Source organism: Panicum virgatum, chromosome 8K, assembly GCF_016808335.1.
Source record: "Panicum virgatum strain AP13 chromosome 8K, P.virgatum_v5, whole genome shotgun sequence".
In the NCBI taxonomy this organism is placed as follows: Eukaryota; Viridiplantae; Streptophyta; class Magnoliopsida; order Poales; family Poaceae; genus Panicum; species Panicum virgatum.
Window position 1 is genome coordinate 5,968,835 of NC_053143.1, and position 25,812 is coordinate 5,994,646.

Here is a 25,812-nt window from a genome sequence, read left to right on the forward strand (position 1 = left end):
CTCAGAGGAATTCACCTATACAAAGGCTAGAGCCATCCGCCCATCATCCTACCCACTAATTTGAGAGATTAGCTAAACCCTAACCCTCGTTTTGCGTTGGAGTCCTTGGCCCTAACCTGGAGCAGGAGAAAGGGGAAGGAAAAACGAAAAGGACTCAAGAAAACTCAAAAGCCTCAACCAGCCATGGGACCGGTCAGACCGGTCGGGTCTGCAGCAGCCCGCTGTACAGACTCAATCGATGGCGGAGTTTCTTTCTTCGACTCGAAGTCTTTGCTGCGATGCCGCCACGTCGACGAAGTTCCAGTCCGCGGTTTTGGAGGGTCCGCGAAACCCGGATAGGTGGCCGGTTTTGAGAAAACCGCCAAAACTTCACGCGCGGGAAGATTCCCGCCTCCACGCCGTGGCCCTAGACGCCGTTCCCGCCTCGGCCTTCTGACGGCCCTAGACGCCGCCCGACGCCCGTCACCTCCTCGCCCGCAGCGAGGCCCTAGACGCCGTCGACGCCCGTCGCCTCCGTCAGTTCCGAGACCGACGCCCGTGCCTCCACGACTTGGCGTCTTCAACCGCCGTCCGCCTGCTTGGTTTTGTGGCGCAAACCAAGAAACCCGCCTGCCGTCGTCGCTTGCGCCATCGATCCAGGACTGGACGCCACAGCTGCCGCCCGGCCCGAGCTCCTCCACGGCAACTCTCCGTCGACACTCGACGCCCGTGTACCTGCAATACAAAGACCAAGCGCACGATAACACTGCACGGTTGACAATTCACTCATCACAAACAGTATAGAGTACTCAACATTCCTCACATACTCTCTCCTTCCACTCTGTCTCTCTCTTGTTTTATTCTACCCTTGGATTCTTATTCTGAGTGCTAAGGTGCTACGGTACGTGTTAAATAAAGTCTTTGAATAGGATAGGCCAGGGTATATCAAGGGTCTCCGATTTTGTACGAGTTATTAAAATTATCAAACTACATAAGTTCCATCCTGCAGTATATGCATCATCGGTATAAATAAGCAAAAAGGCAATACTTTGGCATTCGACTTTAGCATCTGTTGTACAAGTTAAGAATGAACAAACCGAGAATATTTAACTCAAGGAGAACTGTTGTCAGTCTAAATTTAACTGCATGTTCGTGCTAGCTAGCTGTATACCCAAATAAGTGTGCTTTTCCCATGTCTCCACTTGACAGCTGCTTCCGTCGAGTGTGGTGGCTCGCTTTTCGGTCCTGTCTGCGAGGCCTTCGCAGCTAAATCTCCTCCAAAATTATGAGCTACTACCGAGCTCCAAATACTCTAAGAGATAACACTTCCATTGATCTGACTCTTAGCGTATAACTCATAATATGAATGATCTTTTTTTTTGAAAAGGGAAATTTTATTGATTTCAAGCACAATACATCAAGGTAATATGAATGATCTACATATCATTCTCTTATAATCTCAAAGTTCGTATATGAGACTATTTCTTGAACAAGAGATAGCTCTTCAGTTCTATCACTGTTCATCAACTAAACAAATTCTATGAGCTGGCTAAGAGTCAGCCTTTGGAAGAGGCCTTATCGATCCGTGCATGCGCCATCATCATTTAGCTCGGGCCGCTGCGTTGTCTGCGTGTGGGTGGAGTGCCAGGACGAAGTATAGTAGCGAGGAAATGATGGATGGGTTATGGGTATGGATGGAGTCGTCTTTCATCGAGTCATCGTGATCAGTCAGAGTATCAATAACTGCAGCTACCTGGAAATACTGTGTGTGGGCACCTTCAATCCCTTTGGCTCGGGACCAAGCTGTTGTCTGAAGTTGTCCGTAAGTAACAACGTCTGAAATAAATAAAAGAGGTAGAAATTAATAAATGGGAGTGCCAGCGGCCGTTAGGCAGAGCATCTCGATCAATGCTTTCACGTTCGCGCAGCAGGACGTACTTACACACTGAACACGGCAAAGTCTTCAGAGTTCAGACTACTATGTAAAGAGGATTGTCACTTGAAACTTGCCATTGGATTCCCTTGCTCTGTCTACTATATATTCTGGCCACCTCCCATTTCCATGCCACCCCACCCCAGTCGCCATCTTCTTCCCTGAATCACCCTTCGTTCCTCAACTCAAGCAGCCGAGCGAAGCCACTGCAGCCACCCGATTCATGGCCAGCTACGGTGGCTCTCCCCACTGACCACCTAAGGTTCGCACTAAAACTCCCCTGGTGCTTCTCCCTTCTTCATGAGTTACCGAGGACACCGGCCAACTGCAATCCTCGCCATCGGCATTCAAGCCACCACCATCCGGTTCAGACCTGAGAATTTCATCGTCCGATCTCGTCACGCCCAGAAAGGTCCACCACCAGATCTGGTTCGGCAAACCACGACCGGTATCGGCTCTCCGGCCGTTGCCAACTCGCCAGCCTCAGGTCTGTTTCCATTACCGTTATTTGAGCAAATTTTCATGCATTGGCTCTACCTCTTTGCTCTTGCTTTTTTTTTTGGGGGGGGACTTTCGCTCTTGCTGTTTAAATAGGGCTAGGATAAACCAGGCAACTGCTATATTTTACTCCAGTTATTTAAAGTACCAAACTGCAAGTTGCAACCAATTTTTTAGCGTTGGATTGTAGCATCTACTTTTGTACTCGCTCTGTTTCAAATTCATGATCATTTTGATAAATCTAGATACATATTTTTTGCTATCTATTTAGAAATAATATATATCTAGGTGTATAGCAAAAATAATGTATCTAGGAATCCCAAAAAAACTAAAATTTGAAACGGAAGAAGTACGGTGTAAAAATGTACAAGCAGAAAACATTTTGCTGCAAACAGAACTCTAGATAGTCTATTTAACGGCCTAACCGTTCTAATATTTCTTCTAATTTTGTTACAGCTAAAAGCAAAACTTACTAGCTACCATTCATGGCGGGGGTCTTGGATTCTTTGGCATCCTACGTCCAGAACATGCTTACGGAGATGGCAAGGGATGAGGTCCATATGCTGCTCGGGGTTTCCGGAGAGATTGAAAAAATGGATGTCAAGCTCAAGGACCTCAAGAACTTTCTCCTGGATGCTGACAAGCGGAGCATCACCGACGAGAGTGTGCAGGCATGGGTACTAGAGCTTAGAGAGGCCATGTATGATGCCACCAACATCCTTGACATCTGTCAGCTCAAGGCCATGGAGGGTCCAAGCCATGATGCAGGGTGCTTCAACCCCCTACTGTTCTGCATGCGGAATCCCATCCATGCCCACAAGATTGGTAGCTGCATCAAGGACCTTAACCAGAGGTTAGAAGTTATCAAAAACCGTAGCTTGGACTTCAACTTCATTAACATCAATTCATACGAGAACCGTAGCAGAAGGGTGGCATCCTCTCGTCTTGGTAGCCGTGAGACATCTAGTGAGCTTGATGAGTCAAGTTTGGTCGGTGAGAATATTGAGGTGGACACAAGAAATTTGGTGGATATGCTGACAACAGCGGAGCTATCAAAATGTGAGAACAACAAAATTTTGGTTTTCGCTATCGTGGGAGTTGGCGGTATTGGTAAAACCACCCTGGCCAAGAAGATCTTCAATCATGACATCATCCAGCAAGAATTTGGAAAGAAAATATGGTTGAGCGTGAACCAGGACTTCAGCGAGACTGAGCTGCTGAGAAGAGCTATTATTGAAGCTGGGGGTACCCACCAATCTGCTAGAAATACGAGGGGTGCCCTTGAGCGAGCTCTTAAGGAAGCCTTGAATGGGCAAAAGACCATATTGGTGTTGGATGATGTTTGGAAGCATCAAGTATGGGAGGATGTGCTCCAAACTCCCTTGGTTAGTGCTGCACTAGCTCATGGTAGCCGCGTCCTCATCACCACAAGACATGACATGGTCGCGAGAGGGATGATAGCAACAAAGCCCTACCACTATATCAATAAACTTAATCCCGAAGATGCATGGTTGTTGCTCAAGAAGAAGGTTCATAACTCATAAATGAAAAAAATCATTGTTTTTAGTTCACTCATCATGCAGCTGCATCACACTAATGTCGTTGCTTCTTAACTGCACTGATCTTAACAGCAGGAGCTGGATCTCTTGCATTAGTTTTTCTGTTGAAAACCAAATAGATCCAATAGATGCTATTGTTAATGATGATTAAAGGCTGGAGAATGAATGGATGAATGTTTATTTTTGAAATGTTTAGGAGTTACTTATGAGGATTTACGTGAAGGATCTATAAGAAATGTATGCTACACTATGATAAGAAGCGCTTGGGCTTAGTCCTCTAAGTAAGCTAATTTGTTACTCCATCCGCCTTTAAAATATGATGTTTAATTAGGTCAAATAAATTATATTAGTTTTATTTTAAAAATAACCACTCTGTTCTTAACATTATATATTTAAGGATGGAGGTAGTATATTATAGTTCCACCTTTGAACTTGTACACACAGTTGTAAACACAGGCTCCATTTGTATTTATTTTGTAACAAAGGAATATCATGACACTCTGGCATAAGTGATATATATATTACAAATTACTAATTGGCATGAGCTACCGTGCAGGTAGTTGGAAACGGAAATGATGAAGACCAGATTGAACTGCTCAAGGATATTGGAATGGAAATTGTAACAAAATGTGATTATTTACCACTTGCTGTCAAAGTAATGGGAGGTCTCCTGCGTCAAAAAACAGCAAGGAGACGGGAGTGGGAAAATATCCTAAATGACTCGATATGGTCAGCATCCCAAATGCCTGAAGAGCTAAACTATGCAATATATCTTAGCTACGAAGATATGAGTCCCAATTTGAAGCCTTGCTTTCTTCACTACTCCATCCTTCCCAACAGCACAACATTCTTGGCAAGTGACATTGTTGCCATGTGGATTAGCGAGGGATTTGTTCATGGAGCCTCTCGTGACTTAGAGGAAATAGGAAAAGAGTACTATGATGAGTTGATAGAGAGGAACCTTATTGAGCCTGTTACAGGGTATATTGAACAAATACATTGCAATATGCATGATGTTGTCCGCTCATTTGCTCAATACTTGGCTAGAAATGAAGCACTAGTAGCACAGAACAAGGAAACCGATATTGCTGACAAAATCAATTCACAAAAGTTTTTTCGCTTATCTCTAGAAACAAGAGGTTTAGAATCAGATGAGTTAGAGTGGTATTCAATACAAGCACAGACATCATTGAGAACACTATTTTCAGTTGGGCCTATAAAAATCAAGCCTGGTGATTCACTCCTTGCTTTTTCAAATTTATGGACACTACATGTAGAAGATGCAAATTTTGATGCATTAGTTGAATCTTTGAATCAACTCAAACACTTGAGGTATTTATCCATAGCAAGAACCAACACATCTACGCTGCCAGAAAACATTGGTAAGATGAAATTCTTGCAGTGTATTAACCTTTGTGGTTGTAAGAGTTTGGTGAATCTTCCAAGTTCCATTGTAACATTGCAACAATTGAGGTTTCTTAACATTGCTGGGACAGGAATAAGTAACATACCTAAGGGTTTTCATGGACTAACTAATCTGAGGAATTTATATATGTTTCCGGTTCACATGGATGGCGATTGGTGTAGCCTTGAAGAACTGGGACCTCTCTCCCAGCTCACTAGGCTTCATATAAGTGGCCTGGATAATGTGTCTTCCTCCTCATTTGCAACAAAGGCCAGGATTGGTGAAAAGGTGCGGCTGAGCTATCTGTCCTTAGAATGCACAAGTAGAATCAGACATGGTCGGTTGGTAAAAGATGAAGAAGGCATTCCTGAGGAGCAGCAGCAACTAATTGAGGAGGTACTTAATGAGCTCCACCCTCCACTTGGCTTAGAAAACCTCGAAATCATATGGTACTTGGGTCAACGGCTCCCAAGGTGGATGATGTCGACATCAGTTGTGCCGCTTGGGAGCTTGAGGATTCTAACGATGGAAGATCTGGCATGCTGCATGGAGCTTCCAAGTGGCTTGTGTCAGCTCCCTTGCTTGGAATTCCTACAGATCATTCGTGCCCCAGTGATCAAGCGTGTTGGGCTTGAATTCCTACAATCAAACCATCATTGCCTCAACCATTCCCAAGTAGGGGTTTCATTTCGCAGATTGAGTACGCTGAATTTTAATGGCCTGGTCGAGTGGGAGGAATGGGAGTGGGAGCTGCAAGTGAAAGCCATGCCCATCTTGGAGAAGCTTATACTCCAAAAGTGCAAGCTGAGGCACATGCCTCCTGGCCTTGCCTTCCACGCAAGAGCTTTGAAGAAACTATACATAAATGATGTGAAGCATCTAAGTTCTTTGGAGAACTTTACTTCTATTGTTCACCTCGACGTGTTCAGAAATGCTGACCTTGAGAGGATTAGTAATCTTCCGAAACTGCAGAAGCTCATCATCATCATGTGCCCAAAGATGAAGGTTTTGGAGGGTCTGCCTGCACTACAGAGACTCAACCTCGAAGATTATGACATGGAAACAGTTCCCAGATATCTGCAAGATTTAAGGACAAGACACTTGCTGCTAAACTGCAGCTTATCGCTGCTCACTTCCTTAGCAGCAGGGAAAACTAGTCCTGAGTGGGACAAATTCAGCCATATCCAACAAGTCAAGGCATATGCAAACGATGCAGGCATTTTGAGGAAATGGTATGTGTTGTATACAAGGGATCCTTTCCACCTGGAGACAAATATTAGCCACCCTGTCATTGCTCGAGGTAAATTAACATGCAGCTACTTCATCTAATATATTTTATCTGCAGATACTCTATTATGCTTGCTCTAATTTCTTGCTAAGCACTGCTCACGACTAAATCTATCATCCACAGCCTGCAACAAGCCAAAGCGGCTTGCTTACACGACCACATGCACCATTGTAGACGAGTGGCCGGTAGGACGACGTACATCTACCGACAAACGTCAGCCCCTATGCCAACGCTTAAGGTAAATTTACCTCACGTGTTGTTCCGTTAATTTCAGTTGACCGTATCTGCCATTTCAAGTGATTCCCATGGATTAGGTGTGCTATTCATCCAATCTAACATATTTAGGCATTATTGTATATATGTGCAGGTGCAATGCTTATCGCCATTGTAAAATTTCAAATTAAAACTCCACCTATGTATGGAGAAATGAAAATGATGAATTATATTAGGGGGTAATCTGTAGGATTTGGGGAAAACTATAGAGTTCTATTTCATTTCTTCTCTTCCTTGCATACATATACACTGACAGTCTGACACCCACCGACATACATAGTGGGCTCTAGGCCCATGAGTTTCATTAGTACAAACAGCCCAACACTTCCCCTCAAGATGGGTGATAAATATCTATCATACCTATCTTGCTACATGCTAACTCACACTCTTTTACACTTAAACCTTTTGTTAGACAATCGGCCCACTGTTTCGCAGAAACTACATGACTCAACTCTATTGTACCATCATCTATCTTCTCCTTGATAAAGAAACGATCAATCTCAATATGCTTGGTTCTATCATGTTGAATTGTATTATTGGCTATGCTTATAGCTGACTTATTGTCGCACCAGAGCTTCAAAGGGCCTTTTCTTAGCACATTTAACTCTAACAAGAGGCTCCTTACCCACATCATCTCGCTCACTGCGAGTGACATGGCTCTATACTCTGCTTCAGCAGTTGAACGAGACACAACTGATTGCTTTTTGCTCCTCCACGATACCAAATTTCCTCCAACAAAAACACAGTAGCCTGAAGTCGATCTCCTATCATCGAGACAGCTTGCCCAATCAGCATCGCAATACCCTTCCACATTCAGGTGGCCATGACTGTTAAATATCAGTCCCTTTCCTGGACTACTCTTTAAATATCTTAGGATCCTATAAACAGCATCCAAATGTCCACTTCTTGGATCATGCATATATCTGCTCACAACACTCACTGCATAGGATATATCTGGCCTAGTATGGCATAGATAGATAAGACGTCCAACAAGTCTCTGGTAGCTTTCCTTATTCACTGGATTACCTGATTCAGCACACGGCTTGTGATTTGGATCAATTGGTGTGGATATTGGCCGACATCCAAGCATGCCAGTCTCACTGAGCAAGTCTAGAACATATTTTCTTTGTGAGAGGACTATGCCCTTTGGAGAACGAGCAATCTCAATACCAAGAAAATACCTGAGCTGACCAAGGCCCTTGACCTCAAACTGTTTACTTAGGTTCCCTTTTAAACTTTTAATCTCTGTTTCATCATCACCTGTGATAATAATATCATCCACATACACCGCCAACACTGTGATCCTACGCCCTGAATGTCTGTAGAACAAAGTATGGTTTCCATTGCACTGCATGTATCCCATATCACATAATGCTCATTTAAATCTATCAAACCATGCCCTAGGTGACTGTTTGAGACCATATAAAGACTTCTTCAATTTGCACACCTTCCCAGTTGTTTCAGGTTTAGACCAACCAGGAGGAATCTCCATATATTACTCCTCATGTAGATCTCCATGCAAGAAAGCATTTTTAACATCCAACTGATGCAGAGGCCACCCAAAATTTGATGCACAAGAGATCAAAGTTCTCACCGTACTCATTTTAGCCACCGGGACAAATGTCTCATCATAGTCGATGCCATATGTCTGGCTATACCCCCTTGTGACAAGTCGAGCTTTGTATCTTTCAACTTTTCCTTCAGGACTTTGCTTTACCGTGAAGACCCATTTACAACTAACAGCTTTCTTTCCAATAGGTAATTCTACAAGATCCCATGTTTTGTTCTTTTCAAGAGCTCTCAACTCCTCCAACATGGCCTCACGCCACTTAGGATCTTGTTTTGCTTCTTTCCGGTCTTTAGGAATTCGTGCAGATTGTAATGACGCAATGAATGCCCTGTATGCAGGAGACAATGATTCATATGAGATATAGTTACTGATATCAGGTTCAAAACCATACTTTATTGCAGGTTTCCCAGCTTTACTTCTTGGTTCTTTTCTTAGGGCAATAGGCAAACCAATGGAAGGGTCGACTTCTTCTCCCCCTGTTTCAATAGACCGCCTAACCTCATTGTCACCAACTTCAACACCACTGGCCGAAGATTGTTGTTGTTGCTCCATCACTTGTGATTCCTCGATTTGCTTCTCCATCTGTTGTGATTGCTCAACTTCAGCAGTTTTCTTTCTTCTAGTATATACATGCACAATGTTTCGTTCATGCCTTGCATTCATGTTATCGATATTTCTATTTTCTTGCCTCTCATTCACATTAGAATTACTCACATGAAGTGGGATCAACCCTGTGATAACTTCTGTTTCCCTTGATTGATTGTCTTCCGTCTCGAGTAATTCTTCTATGTCATCCACACCCATGCTTGGATTATCAGACTCAAATAAAGAGCTCAAATCAGTTTTCTCCCCATAATAAGGTTTAGATTCTCGAAATGTCACATCCATACTAACAAAGAGCCTTCGTTCAGTAGGACACCAACAAGTGTACCCTTTTTTGACTTTGTGAATATCCTACAAATATACACTTAACTGCTCGTGGATCTAACTTTCCCACATAAGGTCTATGATCCCTGACAAAGCAAGTGCATCCAAATACCTTTGGTGGAACAATAAACTCATTTGTTCCTCGCAACACCTCATAAGGAGTTTTCCAGCCAAGCAATCTTGAAGGTGTGCGATTAATCAAATATACTGCAGTCATCACTGCCTCACTCCATAGAAACTTCGGTACATTCATAGTATACATAAGTGACCGTGCAACTTCCAAAATATGACGGTTTTTCCTTTCAGCTACTCTATTCTGTGGAGGTGTATCTGGACATGTGGTTTGGTGTAATATGCCCTTAGCAGATAAAAAATTACCAAACTCATTGTTCACATATTCTGTTCCATTGTCTGTTCGTAAGACTTTAACCCGAGCATCATATTGGTTCTCAATAAGTGAGCTGAAATTCTGAAAGCATTTAAGTACTTCACTCTTGTGCTTTATGAGATATATCCAAGTCACGCGTGAATAGCAGTCAATAAAGGTAACAAAGTACCTCATACCACTAATAGAAGTGATCGGGCATGTCCACACATCAGAGTGAATGAGCATAAATGGAGATACGCTCCTTAGTCCCCTGCTTACATAAGTTGATCTTGTATGCTTTCCATATTCGCATGCATCGCACACAAGTTTTCTCCTATCCACCTTACTCATCATCTCTGGGAATACTTTGATCATAGTATCAAATGATAAATGGCCTAATCGACAATGTTGAAGCATTACCTTAGCTTCATCTTCATTCATACTTGATGCTAAAGCAACTCCCATAGATCGGCCATCATCTTTCCGATCCAAATACCACAATCCACCATATCTGATTCCAGTTCCGAGTTCTTTTCCAGTTTTCCTCTCTTGAATAATACAATGATCCCGATCAAAAGAAACCCGACAATCCATTTGATCAACTAGAGCACTTAATGAGAGAAGGTTAACTGGAAAGGAGGGAACATGCAAAACTGACGACAGCATAATTGATGGAGAGCACTTAACTGTACCAACACCTTTAATAGGCTGGTGTGTCCCATCAGCTGTTTGAATGGTTTCTTTATATGTGGATGGATATGGAGTATATGATGCAAACTCATTCGACTGCCCAGTAACATGTTTAGATGCACCTGAATCTAGTATCCAATTTGCATGGGACGCACCTGTGAGTGGACGAGCAAGATTGATGAGGTTGTCGAGAATAGTTGGCGTCTCTTCTTGCCTTGAGAGATATTGCTTTTCATTATGTTCTGTTAGGGCTGAGGTCAACTTTGAACTCTTTGCTAAAAACATTTGGGTCACCGTCTCAAGCTCTTTTGCTGTGAGAATTTCAACCAGCAGCTCAAATATACGCACAATTCTTCCGCTCTCTTCCATTGCTTAATGGCAACCAATCCTCTTCTTCTATTTCCACCAATTTTGAGCAGTAGCACCAACACCAAAGGACGGCTTCTAGCTTCTTTGTCCTGCAGGCCTCCTGGTACACTTTCCAATAGCAGCAACCACAGCTCAGTCCGAGCACTACCACAAATTGGTCAAGACTTCCCCTTGGCAGGGTGCTCCTTCACTCCTAGCAAGCACACCTTTCTCTGTCTTGAGGTAGCCAATCACCACAAACAGAGCTCTCTTCCACCTTTACTCTCCAACCAGCAGCTAAAAACTGCACCAACCACTATTCCTCTTCTCCGTGCTTTTTTCAGCCCACACGCACACAGCCTCTACTCCTCTTTCTCCCCCTGCTCAGCAACAAAAATGTAACAGCAGTAGCAAACAACAGCAGGGAGCAGCACACACAGGGCTCCTGGTTTCAAATCCAACACCAATTAACCGCCACTAGATGCTCCACAATACGAATTGAAGCATCCACGCCCTGCAACTCCACACCGTCAATCTCCCTCACCAGATAGCACTCCACCTCCAGTTGCAGTTCTATCGCTCCTCCTCCTTCCCAAATCCTGAGCTGCCACTGCACCAGGCGCACCGCTTGCTTGTCCTTCTTCCTTGCCGAGCAGCAGCCACCGCCGTGCAGCTCCGTCGTCTTGTCCAGCTTCCGCGCGGGCGCCGTCCGTGCGGCCCCTTCCTTCCTGCGGCTCGGCTTGTCACACGTCAACGCGCCGCGCCGCCGCCTCGTCACCTGACGTCGCCCGTACTGCTGCCAGCAACCACTGCCGTCTGTGTGCTGCAACCCCTAGAGCAGCACCACGCCAGTACCTCCGCGGCTACCCGCTCCACCACCGCCGGCTAGAATCGCCGCCGCGACGCCTCAAGCAGTTTCACCGGCTCTGACACCATGTAGGATTTGGGGAAAACTATAGAGTTCTATTTCATTTCTTCTCTTCCTTGCATACATATACACTGACACCCACCTGACATACATAGTGGGCTCTAGGCCCATGAGTTTCATTAGTACAAACAGCCCAACATAATCTGAACCAAATGGTATAGTTTGGGGGGTGTGTGGGTGGGGGGTAAAATGAACCAAACAATAGTTTATGGGGTTATCTAAACTTTGGTTATAATTGAGGGGAGTAATTTAGAATTTTTTCCGTATATGCAGGTGCAATGCTTATCGCCATTTAGTTCTCTGGTTGCGTCGAGAGTGCCAGCACTGCAATGAGGTAGACGACCTCGCCCCCTCGTCAGACCAATGGACCGAAACAGTGATATATTCAGCGTGCACACGACTCGTAGGAGGCAGATATAGCAGACAGCAGCGACATACTAAACCATCGAGGATGTAATGGCAAAGTTCTGGTTCCTCGAGAAAAAATGTCGAAGTGCCTTTGGGTGCTCTGCATTTGTGCTAGCGTTAAGTTGATGCAATTTCTGTTCTTTTCACGTTAGATAATTGAGATGACCGTATAAGCTGTGGCAGTTCCAGTCATGCCTGCCAGGCAGCTCGCCGGCCAGGCAGCACCATCCGACCCCAGGCCGACGAAATCGGACGCCTGGGATTGCTGCCTGGGCCACGCAGATTTGTCAGGGTCTGAACCAAACAAGCCCCAGTCCAGACTTGCACCTGGACTTGCAAGCAACTTTTGCAGCTGCCCGTACAGAACAAGACTTGCTCTGTTTTCAGTTAATCTATGTGTTTACTCTGCTTTCCATCCTTCTCTCGAGTTGATTACTGCTCTTACGCCTGTGCAGACTAGCAACAAATTTTTGTGTGGAACATAAGGTTTATGTCATGATTATTGTAATGCATCTGCAGCGCTTTCCCTGACAGAAATTGCAGATCTTTCGAATCTTTTGTATATACACTGAGTAATGAATGGTTCGGATTTTCCTAGTGTTAAAATATAAACAAATTCTTTTATTTTACATAGAATAAAGTACTACTACTTATGTCTCTGAAAATCACTAGGCCACAATAAACTTAGTTGGGATGTAGGGTAAGTAAATGGCAATTGTGGATAATTTTAAGTACTCCCTCCGTCTCAAAATACTAGTCATCCTGAGATTCAAAATTTGTCCCCAAAAACAGGTCATTTTAGAAAGTAAATTTTAATCGGCAGTTAGGTCTTTTTGCCGTGCACAAGCTGTTAAAAGATAATGGAGGCAGCATGTGGTGTTGTTTTTTTATTTGATCGGCCTGTTCGAGCAATGGAAATTCAGTCTATTGTGTGCAAGATTTTTCATTGCCAATCTTTATGTGTAGTTGAATCCGTCCTACTCAACACGTGCGCAAAATGTTGGGACTTTAATTAGCCTGGTCCGAGCGGCCGCATGCGCACCCAGGCGGCGCTGCTGGGCACGCCGGCGTGCACCACGAACCACATGTAGTACCCCGGCGGCGCCACCCCGGGCGTCGGCGGCGCGGCGACCTCGGCCTCGTACACCCCGACGTCCAGCCGCGCCACCCTCCCCACCGCGAGCTCCACCACCCGCTGGTTCATCCCGAACGAGTGCGTCGCGAACGCCGGCGCCACCGCGGCCACCCGCACCTCCCCCGCCGCCGCCGCCGGCACCTCGAACCGCACGGCCGCCGCCAAGCCGTACCCGACCTCCCCCGGCGCCGCCAGCACCCGCGGCCGCGCGCCGTCCAGCCGCGCGTCCATGTACGGCGGCAGGAACGCCTCCAGGCTCAGCTCCGTCGGGTACGTCGAGTTCGCCGCGAACACGTACCCGACGTGCGGGTTAGCGCCGCCGACGAGTGGTACATCCGGGGGGTCCCCGACGCCGCCAGCGCCTCCAACCGCGCGCCAAGCTCCGCGTCCGGCCGGTACAGCACCGGCCGCGTCACGGGCCCGCGCCCCAGCTCCCACCCGGCGGTGCCGGCCGCCGCGCCGTTCACGATCAGCACGTCGCCGGTGGGGAGCAGCACCATGTCCCCCATCACCCTGGCCATCGGCATCTCCTCGATCGCCCACGCCGGGTCGCGGTCCGTCGGCGCGATGCGGGCGCAGGTCCGGTCGGCCGGCACGAAGGTGGCGTTGCGGAGCGCGAGGTGGTACGCGCCGCGCGGCGCGCCGCCGCAGACGAGCACCTCGGCGCGCTCTGGCGCGCCGGGGCAGAGCGGGAGGAGGACGGAGGACCCCGACGACGGGTAGTTCCTCGGCACGCCGCCCGGGACGGCTGGGAGGCGGCGGAGCGGCGCGCGGTTGTAGGGGTCGAAGACGACGGCGCGGTCGTTGGCGAAGACGAACACCGTGCCGTCGGGGAGGAGATGGAGGAACGGGTACAGGTTGTCCTTGGCGTCGAGCTCGGTGGTCTCGTCGAGGAACGGGAAGAACGTGAGCGCTGGCGCGGCGGCGGCGGCGGCGGCGGCGTCGCGCGGGAAGAACTCGAAGTTGAACTGCCGCCGGCCGCCGAGGACGAGCACGCGGCCGTCGGGGAGGATCATGTCGGTGGCGTACCACCGCCGGGCCGCGAGGAAGGAGGGCAGCTCGACCCAGCCGGTGGCCGGGGAGAAGAGATGCGCGACGCGGTCGCCGTTGGAGAAGCCGCCGGTCTGGAGGAGCGTGCCGTTGGGGAGCAGCGCCCCCGACGAGCACCACGGGTTGGTGGCGAGCGGGTAGGGGTGGAGCACGTTGGAGCGGATGTCGAGGAGCACCGAGTGCGCTGTGCAGTCGGCGCCGCCGTCGGCGGTGGCGGCGCACGGCGCCATCGCGGCGAGGGAGATGTTGGAGGGCCCCGTGTCGGTGCGGTCGAACATGAGGACGAAGTCGCCGGGGAGGACCTGCATGTGCATCGCCGACACGCCGATGCTCGCGTGGAGGAGCTGCCACTCGCCGGGGAACGAGGCGGGCGGAGCTTCCTGCTGCGCGGGCTCCTGCGGCAGCGGGACCTCGCCGGCGACGGCATTGGCGACGCAGGCGGTGGTGGCGATCAGGAGGAGAATGAAAGGTCTTGGCTTGGGCATGGCTGATTATCATGCATGCATACAATCTTTAAGCTCTTTCATGCATCCTTGTGGTGTGATAAGGTAGCTATAGGTTTGTAATGTGTGTGTGCACTGAGTGTGTTTTGATGTGTTGGGTGGAGGGTTGGTGAAGGGAAGGTTGGGGGATTACACATTTGGTTGATGCTTGGGACTCCAAATCAAGTGATGAACTTCCCTCAAGGCCTCAATGCACTAGTTGATTTTTTACAACTTTTTTGTACGAATTGTCTAGAATTACAATTGTCTAAAACAATGATCTAACGGAAATGGTGGATAACAACAACGAATATTATAGGGATAACCAGTTAGTCTTGGAAATTTGACAATAAGATTAATCCAAAGTTTAGATAAATTGCAGGGGTCCAAGTACCCTGTTTCCAAACAAATAACCAGACTGGCATGCGCATGGATGCCTTGGACTCGTATCAGTTTGGAGTTAGGGAAGGCCCATGACAAGCATGATGAGTTCATCCCTATCACGCCCTTAAGATGAAAGGAATTCATAGCCTCAAGAGTTATGTATAGGTAGGTCCCGTTAGGACAGTTGGGATACTGATAACATAGAAGAATGCATCAGGGTATTACTTTCTCACGTTCAAAATATGTCGCTTAGGATTACAGTACGATACTCCCACTAGCAATTTGTACCAGACTCTTTTTTTTAATTGAAAACAGTAGGTTTTTTTAAGCCTTACAGATGTATTCACTCTACAAACACGCACACATCACTCACACCCTACATGTAGAAACAGAGCTACAATTACCCTCAGATCAAGAAATCGCGTCCATCTTGATATCACCGGATGACTCCGTAGACGACAAGCGCGTCGCAATCCCCCATACAGCTCCTCCTGATAGATGACCACCAGCACCCGCGTGGGCTATCCACGTGTGGCACCTAGCTCGGGCGCTATTGCCGTCTCGCCAACCCCCACCATCACTCCGACGCCCTCGCCGGTGCCTAGTCCGGCGGTCTCTGTTGGGCCGCACCCGGTGGCCTCATTAGTGCTCAACCCGGCGGCCCCTACAGGCCTGGGTCGCTCCCGGTGGCCTCGCCGATGCCCCGCTCGGCGATCTCGACATCGCACCGGCGGCCTCGCCGATGCCCCGCTCGGCGGCCTCGACGTCGCACCCGGCAGCCTCGCCGGTGCCCAGCCCAGCTGCCACGCCGGCTCCTTCGCCCCGATCAGGCGCCCCTACTGCCCCCAGCAGGGGCCCTCCGTCATGCCCCCAGCAGAGATCCGACCTCTGCTAGTCCACTCTCAACGGCAGACTGCGCCTCCTGCAAAGCCCCACCCTCTGCAGGTCTACTCCCGGCGGCGCCCTGCTTCACCTCAGGCCCGTAGCACGCCGCCTCTGCCCAAGGGTGTTGTGCTTGTCAAGCCCATCACCAACAAACACAACATGACAACTCGGGCCAATGTCGGCCACCGCTTCCCCAGCATCTACAATAGCATGACGCTGTCCCCAGTACCTTGCACATACCGCAGCGCCCTCGGCGACCCTAATTGGCGGGCTGCCATGGAAGATGAGTACTCTACTCTCATGTAGAACCACACCTGGTATCTCGTTCCTCGGCCCTCTCACGCCAATGACCTCACTGGAAAGTGGCTTTTCCAGCACAAGTTCAGGGCTGACGGGTAACTCGAGCGCTATAAGGCCCGTTCGGTCGCACGTGGCTTCATTCAGCACCCAGGAATTGACTTTGATGAAACCTTCAGCCCTGTCGTGAAGCCCACCACCGTTCGGACGGTTCGGATGGCCAGTTCATCAACTTGACATGAAGAATGCATTCCTTCATGGGACTTTATCGGAGACAGTTTTTGCTGCATAGCCTGCTGGTTTTGAGGATCTTGCTCATCCCAGATATGTTTGTCGTCTCAACAATCCCTATATGGCTTCAAGCACGCTCCTCGGGCATGGTACAGTCGCTTCGCCACCTACCTTCTCTCCCTTGGTTTTTTGAATGCAAAGGCTGACACATCTCTGTTCGTGTTTCATCGAGGCACTGATACTGTCTACTTGCTGCTTTATGTGGATGACATTATACTCACTGCCTCGTCCTCGGAGGTCCTTCGTCATATCATCTCTGCTCTACAGCATGAATTCAGTATGAAGGACCTTGGAAAGTTGCATCACTTTCTTGGGATGAAAGTTCAGCACCGAGATGGTTGCATGTTCCTGTCTCAGCAGCATTACATGATGGAGACTCTGGACCGGGCTGGTATGGCTGAATGCAAACCTTGCTCTACTCCTGTTGACACCAACCCAAAGGTCTCTACTGATGTTGGCCAACCAGTTCAGGATCCCACTTACTTTCGTAGTTTGGCTGGTGCGCTTCAGTATCTGACCTTCACTCATCCAGACATTGCTTATGTCGTCCAGCAAGTTTGTCTCCACATGCACGATCCACGGGAACCACACTTGGGTGCTCTCAAGCGGATTCTTCGCTACATTCGCAGGACCCTCAATTTGTTCTTGGTACTTCGTCCCACCACACAACACGTGCTGGTTGTCTATTCTGATGCTGATTGGGCAGGATGTCCGGACACTCGCAAGTCCACTTCGGGTTATGCGGTCTTCCTTGGTGACAACCTCATCTCCTGGTCCTCCAAGCAACAGAATATGTTTCTCGCTCTCATGCTAAGGCTGAATATCGCGTTGTTGCCATTGCTGTTGCTGAGGCATCCTGGCTTCGTCAACTCCTCAGTGAGTTACAGTCTCCTCTGCATCGTTCCACATTGGTCTACTGTGGCAACATCAGCACTGTCTACATGTCAGCCAACCCTATCCAACATCAACGCACCAAGCATATTGAGATTGATCTTCAGTTTGTGCGGGAACGCATTGCTCTTGGTGATGTCCGTGTTCTTCACGTTCCCACATCATTTCAGTATGCAGATATCTTCACCAAAGGGCTGCCATCTTCGATCTTCACGGAGTTTCGGTCCAGCCTGAACGTCCGTTGCACCGACGCTCTGTCTGCCGGGGGTGTTAGCATATTTAGTGTGCCTCTTTGGTTTTTGTTCTTGCTCCTTTAATTTGGCTCCTGTGCCTAGCGCATCGGCTGCTGCCATGCGCATGCCTAGGTGTTCTCCTGGGCTTCTGTATTGAGTTATTAGGCAAGGGACTTCCTAGCTTGTATTCACACTGTAGTCTCTTGAACTCCCTTGCCTATTTATATGTAACCCTCTTGTAATCCTTTGTTAAGCAATTCAATCACTCACAGTCTTAATGCAAAAGTGTTGATTTGATCTTGCCTAGAGCTTTGGTCAGTGGTACGGCAACACGGCTCTTTTGCATTCCTTTGCTCCGATCTAGTGTACTGTGCTGTCCTCAATTATTAGAAATCGTATGATCAGTAGCATAGAAGATGTGCTGGGGTTAATTGGTTATTCCCTTGCAACAATCAAGTGACCATGATCTGCATGTTTTAGCTTTATTTTCTACTAGCACTAGTTTAATCGTAGTGTTTTTACGAGCTTCGGACAGCTGCAAGCTTCTAGCTTTCTTGTGCATCTCTGTTGTCTTTATTCAGAAGCAAATTAGATTGACAAGCTCAGGTAATGTTAATTTTGGGAAAGTTCTTTTCTTGCAATAATGAAAGTACTGCTTGGTCAAGGATATTACTTGTTTATCTTTTTATTTGGTTCTCACAAATGATTGTAAAAGCATGTGGTTAGTCATTTCTTTGGTTCTGTTAATTTGTGTTTATCTTCTTATTTGGTTCTCATGTTCTTTAGTTAATTTTGGTAAGAACAACTCTTTTGCAGTTTATTATCTCAAACCATACTGAAATTTAGTGTTAGCAATAATCCACTGTCATTTTTTTACCTGACTACATCATTAAGTCAAAGCATCTTTATTGTTTTCCGTTTATACTGTCATCTATGCCTGAGTTTGCTAACTCATGCAACAACGCGGCGATTTCTTGTAGTTTCAGTAGTTTCCATCGCAAATATTGCCCTCTTGATTAATATTTGGCAATGTGCTCTTTTCATGTTAGGATGAAATGGAATAAGGAACAAACAGTGAGATGAGATTGAAATTTGAAGGCAAATGGAACAAGGATGATCTTTTATTATTTTAAGATCTTGTGCTAAATTAAAACATAAGTAGACTATGGGCTTGAATTTTTGTACTGTGAGTTTAATTCTGGAGAATTAGATACCATATTTGAACGACAATTCTGGTAAATTGGATGATAAATTTTGTATGTCTTGTGTGTTGAATTGATTATTTTGATAAATGGGCTGAATTTCTTTGGACTTGTATGATTGGCTATTTAATGGGGTTTCAATCTTGGAATTATAGTAGGCTGAAAAATGGCCCATCGTAGCGGCCCAATTCCGAATGGACCCAATAACAAATGGGCCAGACGCTCTAAAAAACGCCATGTCATTATCCACGTTGGCCGCTACGTCAGATGTCACGTTAATATTATATGACGGTTTAGAAACATCATAGATCGTGCTAATCTATGATGTTTACATAAAAAACATCGATCAATTTAATTTATGATGCTCATTCCATGACATTATGCAAAATCATTACGAAATCGTCATAGGCACTACTTTGCGATGTTTTTTCAACAATTTTGTAATGAATTTAGTTCATCGTAGATTGAATGATTTTTTTATAGTGATGGCACGTGCCTGGACAAGCTACGCGTGGGCGAGTGCCTGGACAAGCTGCGCGTGGGCGAGGCCGGCGCGCCCGGTGACGACATGGAGGCGTTCCGCTGCACGCCTCCTCGTCAGGCAAGAGGCACGCGGCGGTCCGCGGCTGGAGCTGCGGCTAGAGGTGGTAAAGAGTTCTAAATTTTAGTCTAGAAAATCTAAAGATTGGATTCTAAAAAGAAAAGACTCGAATTTTATATAATTTTAAACTAAAAAATTTATGGATCATGTTGGAGTGCGGAGAGGCCACCGGACCATGCCCGTTACCACGCCCAGCTGTGGCCGTGACTGTTCCTCCGTCGACCGCGGTTGCTGCTCCGGCGCGCGGCGGCCCGCGGTTCCTAGAAGAACCATGGTGAAAATGACAAACCGGCGACCATGGCTGCGGCTCGGGCGCGCGGCGGCTGGCGGCCCGCGGCTGGAGCTGCGGTCGTGACTGTGCCTCCGACGACCGTGACTGGCTCCGGCGCGCGGTGGCCCGCGGTTCCTAGAAGGACCATGGTGAAGATGGCAAACCGGCGACCATGACTGCGGCTCCGGCGCGCGGCGGCCGGCGGCCGGCGGTTCGTAGAAGAAGCATGGCGAAAGTGGCAAACCGGGGAGACGGAACAATGGGGCAGCGACGGGACGCCGCGGCCGGCGGCTGCGACACCGGCCCGCCGCCCGCGCGGAAGATGGACGCGTAGCGCGGAGTAGAAAACGAACAGACGCAAATGCTAAACTCGATTTGGTAGAAGAACCAGCGAGAAAAGGCAGGAGAAGGATCGGAGGACCATGGGGAGGCAGCTGTCCAAATCTAGAAAGGGACGTGAGATAAGAATGGAACTAAAGCTCGGAGCAGGGAAAAGCAACCGTGTCCGTGAGGAACAGTAGAGGAAGCAAAGCTTACCTCAGAAGCTAAGAAGAAGGGGACGGGGGAGAAAGCAAGGGAAGAGGATGATGACTCAGGAAGCCGGACCACCGACGCAAGGCAGAGCTGAGAACCAAGAAGCTTCTAGCCAACAGAAATTAAGCACGCGCAAGGCATTGTACAGTAGCGAGAACGAAGATTTTTTGTCCACCGTGAGGGCATTTCGCTGACGTTTGTTTTGGTAGCGACGGCGCAGATTTTTTTTGACCGACGTGGAGGCCCTGGCTGGCCGCAGCCTCGGGGCTCTCATAATTAGAAAAAGAAAGAAAAATAAAAATATGATGTCATTAAAAAGTTGATGATGTGATAAGACAATTAAGAAGAAGAGATGAAAAAATTGGTTCTTATATAAGAAAATATGTCTACACATGAACTAAAAAAACAAAGAAGAGATTGGGTGAGAAGGGAGAAAGAAAAACATGGCAAGTATGGAGTTTCTCCCATTACGACTGCCCTAGCGCACACCCTAGAAAATATCAAAATTGACCAACCGACATTACATTTAAAGCGTTGAAGTCGATGCTTGTGGACATGGCGCGTGCTCACAAAAAGGCCATAATTAGACTAGGTACGCGGTGATAGAGACATGTGCCTGTTGAGGGCTCGAGGCTAACGCTGCATAAGGGGTATTTGCATGGTTACTCTCGTTTTGAGGTCTAATTGTTAGTTACCTCTTATTTTTTCTAACTTTTGCATTGTGCCCCTGCTATTATCAAATTGTTGCACCATGGCCTCTAATATTTGCATATTTGCCCCAATTTTTAAAGAAAAGTAGGGGCAAATGGGGTAATAATGCAAACAATTTGAGAATAGCAGGGGCAACAATACAAAGTCAAAAAAGAGGGCAAACTCACAATTAGAATTTCAAGTGGGACGGCACCGGACGGAGTCGGGCGACACAAGCGGAGGATGGCGTCTGATGGATTCGGGCGGCACGGGCGGAGAGCGGCACTGGACAGAGGTGGGGCGGTGGAGCATGGGCGGAAGGCGGCGCCAGACGGAGTCAGGCGGCACAGGTGAAGGCCGGCTTTGGCTCCAGAACCTGCAGAATTGGTCGAGGAAGAGAGACGGCGGTAGAAGCGGGCGACGACAGTGGTGTCCCTCGACGGGGCCAGGCGAGGAGGACGGTGGAGCAGGTGAGGGCACCGGTGAGCAGGATAGAGTGATTTGCACGCACGGGGGAGGGAGAGACAGACGCAGGAGGCAGTTGCGGAGGTGGGGCCATGTGCTACAGTTGGGGAGGGGGCAATTTTGGTGCCTACTTATTTTGGGGGCTAACCTCATTTTTTGACCTGAGCCCCCAAAATTCTTATATGGGCTGTGAGTAGGAGCCTGCTTGAGATGCTCTTACTTCCTTGTAATCTAGGCATCTACTAGTCAGTTGATAAGACTGCGAGAGTAGATGAGTTGTTGCAGTTTATTTGTAATTTTGTAAGAGCATCTCCAACACTGACCAAAATTTACTCCCGAAAGCTGATTTTGGATAAGAATGATTAAAACACAGCTCCAACAGTAGCCCAAACCAGTGCCCAATATCGCCCAATTCCTGTAGCCAACCGAGCCATATTTGTGCTCCTCGCTTGCACTCCCAATCCTTGAAAATCAGTTGGTGCCCATCAAAACTTTCTTCCTCCCGTATGATTGGCGGATCCAGGGGGTGCAGGGGGAGCTCCAGCCCCCCTACCCCCATACAACCTATGGAGCCCCCAAAGTCCCGTAACAGTTATCAGCCATGGATGAAGAGGAGGAATAAGAAAAGGAGGAAGAAGAAAAAAGAGAGGATGGAGAAAGAAGAGGAAATTGAGGCTACTCCCTAAATTCCCATCCTAGATCCGCCACTTGCCAATATTGTCACCGCGACCTCCTCTGCTCCAGCGAGCATGCCTGCGTTCTGAGCTCGAACTCTTCCGAGCTGGGCTGCACTGCAACCCCCCCCCCCCCCCCCCCACCCACACCCCGATGAGCGCAACCTCGACTCCTCCAATGAGCTATAGGCCGCAACCACTCCTCCGATCCGGATGAATGCAACCTCGACTCCTGCGGCAAGCTAAGCGGTGCCATGGCCACGCACTCCTGACTTGCCTCCCACAAGCTTTGGCGGCGCCTTGAACTCCTCCGGCGAGAGAAGCTGTCCCAGTGCCGCAACCTCATCTCCTCCAGCCACTCTGGCGGCCTTGTTGCTGTGATCTTGCCTCTTCGGACAAGCTGCGTGATGCTCGCCACCATTGCCGAGAGAGTAACTACAAGAGACTCTCTATATCCATCCCAATTGTTAGGAATAGAGATTTTAATGGAAAACTACCCTCCAAGAGCTTTTCTAAATGAACATCCAAATATAGCCATCATCTATTCTGGATTTCTCGCTCACCAAAGATAGATAGCGAAAATAGCTCTCTAGAGTGTAAATAAGATATAGAAAAGTTGTTGGAGACTGAAAATGTATGGAAAGCGATTTTTATGTAGATGACTCTGCAAATGATGATTTAGAGAGTGAAATTTAGAAAGACTCTCGAAGATGCTTTAAAAAACAAGGAAAATGGATGGTCCTTCTCAACTCACGTGAAAAGGATAAGAACGACGAACCTGCTTTTGGTCAAGAAGAGCTGAGCGGGTCAGGCCAAATAGATCAAGAGTTGGCCCATAGTAGATGGGTAATTTCACATCAATTAGATTTTTTAGGGACTAATTTTTAGGCACTGTCGGAAGAAGAGGAGTTTTTTCCTTCTAATTATTTTTAGTCATATCTAAAAGCTAAATATTTAGAACTTTATTTTTTAAGTACTCTTGGAGATGGAGATGCTCTAGCAACTCTTCCGGCCGGCGGATATTTGTTGCTGCTCCCTATGTAAAGGCCACGCACAGGGCTTTTCTGTGCCAAGTAACACCATTGACCCAGACCAGGGCCGGCGCTCCACCATCTCGGCTCCTCTTTTATTCGCAGCCATGTCGGGCAGCGCAAATGGTGCCTCCGCCGGCGCTGCTCACGTCGTGATGCTCCCGTGGCTCGCCTTCGGGCACATCACCCCGTTCGCGCAGCTGGCACGCAAACTGGTCTCCGCCGACGGCGGTGGCGTCCGCGTGACGTTCCTGACGGCCGCCGGGAACGTGCCGCGCGTCGAGGCCATGCTGGCGCCGTCGGCCGCGGGCGCGGTGGTGGTTGTGCCGCTCCACCTGCCCCACGTCCCGGGGCTGGACGCGGGGGCCTCCAGCACGGCGGAGCTCTCCGCCGACGGCGCCGAGCTTCTCAAGGTCGCCCTGGACGGCACCCGGCCGCAGGTCGCGGCGCTGCTCGCCGAGCTCCGCCCGGTCGCCGTGATCATGGACTTCGCCACGCCGTGGGTCTACGACATCGCCGCGCCGCTCGGCCTCAAGGCGCTCCACCTCAGCGTCTTCTCCGCCACTGCGGGCGCTTTTAACTGCGTCCCCGCGCGCCGCCTCCACGGGCCGCACCCGTCCGCGCACGATCTGCGGTCGGCCCCGGCCGGCTTCCCGGAGGGCTCTTCGGTGGCGACCATCCCGGCGTACCAGGCCGCCGACCTCACCTACTTGTTCACCAGCTTCGACGGCAAGCCGTGCGTCTACGACCGTGTACTGGCCAGCATCGAGGCGTGCCATGGCATCGTGATGAAGACATGCGCGGAGATGGAGGGCAGCTACATCGACTACCTCTCCGGCCAGTTCGGCAAGCCTGTGCTCCTCGCCGGGCCCGTCGTGCCGGAGCCACCGCAAGGTGAGCTCGAGGATCAGTGGGAGAACTGGCTCTCCGCGTTTCCCGACAAGGCCGTCGTCCTCGCCTCGTTCGGCAGCGAGACGTTCCTGCCGGTAGCCGCGGCGACGGAGCTTCTCCTCGGCCTCGAGGCCACCGGCCGGCCGTTCCTCGCCGTGTTCAACTTCCCCAGGGGTGCGGACACGGAGGCGGAGCTCCAGGCGCGCGTCCCGCTGGGATTCATGGAGCGCGTCAAAGGGCGAGGCCGCGTGCACGTGGGGTGGGTGCAGCAGCAGCACATCCTGCGCCACCGGAGCGTCGGGTGCTTCTTGAACCACGGCGGGTTCAGCTCCGTAGTGGAGGGGCTCGTCGCCGGCTGCCGCCTGGTGCTGCTGCCGATGAAGGGCGACCAGTACCTCAACGCGGCGCTGTTCGCGCGGGACCTGCGTGTCGGCGTGGAGGTGGCGCGCCGCGACGAGGACGGCTGGTTCGGGCGCGGGGACGTGGCCGACGCGGTCGCTGCAGCGATGGCGGATGGAGGGGATGGTGACGTGCGGAAGTGGAGGGAGTTCTTGACGGACGATGCCGTGCAGATGAGGTTCACAGACGAGTTCGTCCGGCAGCTCAAGGAACACGTAATGGAGACCTGAGCTGATATTTTCGCTCCCAAGTTCTAAGTATGTTCACTCATTAGGAACTTCTTTGTTATTTTTATTATTGATCTTGTTGTAAGACCTTGAGCCTATGGCTTTCTTTGTGTTTGATGCTCAGCTGTGTCGGATGGCAGAGGCTGGAACTTAATTTGTTCCATTATCCAAAAAAAAAAAGCTATGTTCACTTAGTGTCAGCTGCTTTTCCCCTTACTTTTCGGCCTTTTACTTTCCTGTTGACAGCGATATGATTGCAGTGCTGATGTGTGACGGTTTCTTCAGTTATGCACTTGTATCCATTGGAAATCACTAGACTACGAATCGCGCACCAAAAAGTGCGACATCAGCGTGCCACGTCATCGAAAAAAAATCGTGGCCGTCGATCCGGCGACCAACGGCCGGCGGCTGGCCGAGCCCCTCGTCCCCGCGGCCGCTGGCCGAGGCCAGCCCCCGCCGGCTCCTCGCCGCCGCTGGACGGCGCCACCGTTCGCTGCGCCCGCGCCGCGATCCACCGCCGCCCGAGCCGCAACGCCTGAGCTCCAACTGCAAGGGAAAGAGGGGAAGGCCCGCCGCCGCCGCGCGCGGAAGGGCAGAGGTCGACGCCGCCCGTGCTCAGCGGAGACCCAATGGAGCTGCAGCTCGCCGCCGCGCCGTGGAGAGAGGCCGCCAAGCTCAGAGCCCGTTCGCCGCCGTAAGGCCCCGGTCCGCCGCCGTCCGGCCCTGATCCGCTCCAGGGAAGAGCCGATTCGCGCCGGGCTGAAGCCGAGGCGGCGGCGGTGGAGCACCCGAGGCGGCACGGCGTGGAGGAGCTGCGGGGGCGGTGCGGCATGGAGGAGCCGTGGGGGCGGCAGAGGAACAGGGGACGGAGGAGCCGTGGGGGCGGCGGAGGAATAGGAGAGGAAGGGAGCAAGAGGGAGGCGCCGCAGAGGTCGAGGAGAGGCCGAGCTTGGCCTACCACGGTGGCGCGCCGGCTCCTTTATAGTCCAGACCGCCACGCCGCCCA

The 25,812-nt window shown here is 49.5% G+C and overlaps 2 protein-coding genes and 1 pseudogene across 5 annotated transcripts; 2 read left to right on the plus strand and 1 right to left on the minus strand.

Moving 5' to 3' along the window:
* Nucleotides 1–756: 756 nt before the first annotated feature.
* Nucleotides 757–12,770, plus strand: LOC120643712 (putative disease resistance protein RGA4). 4 transcript variants are annotated; one of them, XM_039920164.1, is made up of 5 exons: nt 757–2,399; nt 2,867–3,939; nt 4,526–6,674; nt 6,786–6,900; nt 8,907–9,199. In XM_039920164.1, the coding sequence occupies exons 2-5, from the start codon at nt 2,896–2,898 to the stop codon at nt 8,938–8,940; spliced, it is 3,342 nt and encodes a 1,113-aa protein (XP_039776098.1). In that variant the 5' UTR covers nt 757–2,399; nt 2,867–2,895; the 3' UTR covers nt 8,941–9,199. The 4 variants fall into 4 exon arrangements, with proteins under 4 accessions (XP_039776098.1, XP_039776099.1, XP_039776097.1 ...); XM_039920165.1 differs by lacking the exon at nt 8,907–9,199 and adding an exon at nt 8,694–8,905; XM_039920163.1 differs by lacking the exon at nt 8,907–9,199 and adding an exon at nt 7,030–7,456.
* A 311-nt stretch (nt 12,771–13,081) lies between these two features.
* LOC120643714 lies at nt 13,082–15,659 on the minus strand (annotated as a pseudogene).
* A 7,583-nt stretch (nt 15,660–23,242) lies between these two features.
* Nucleotides 23,243–25,006, plus strand: LOC120643715 (anthocyanidin-3-O-glucoside rhamnosyltransferase-like). Its single transcript, XM_039920168.1, has one exon. It carries the CDS (start codon nt 23,397–23,399, stop codon nt 24,807–24,809), a length of 1,413 nt encoding a protein of 470 aa, XP_039776102.1. The 5' UTR covers nt 23,243–23,396; the 3' UTR covers nt 24,810–25,006.
* The last annotated feature ends 806 nt before the right edge of the window (nt 25,007–25,812 follow it).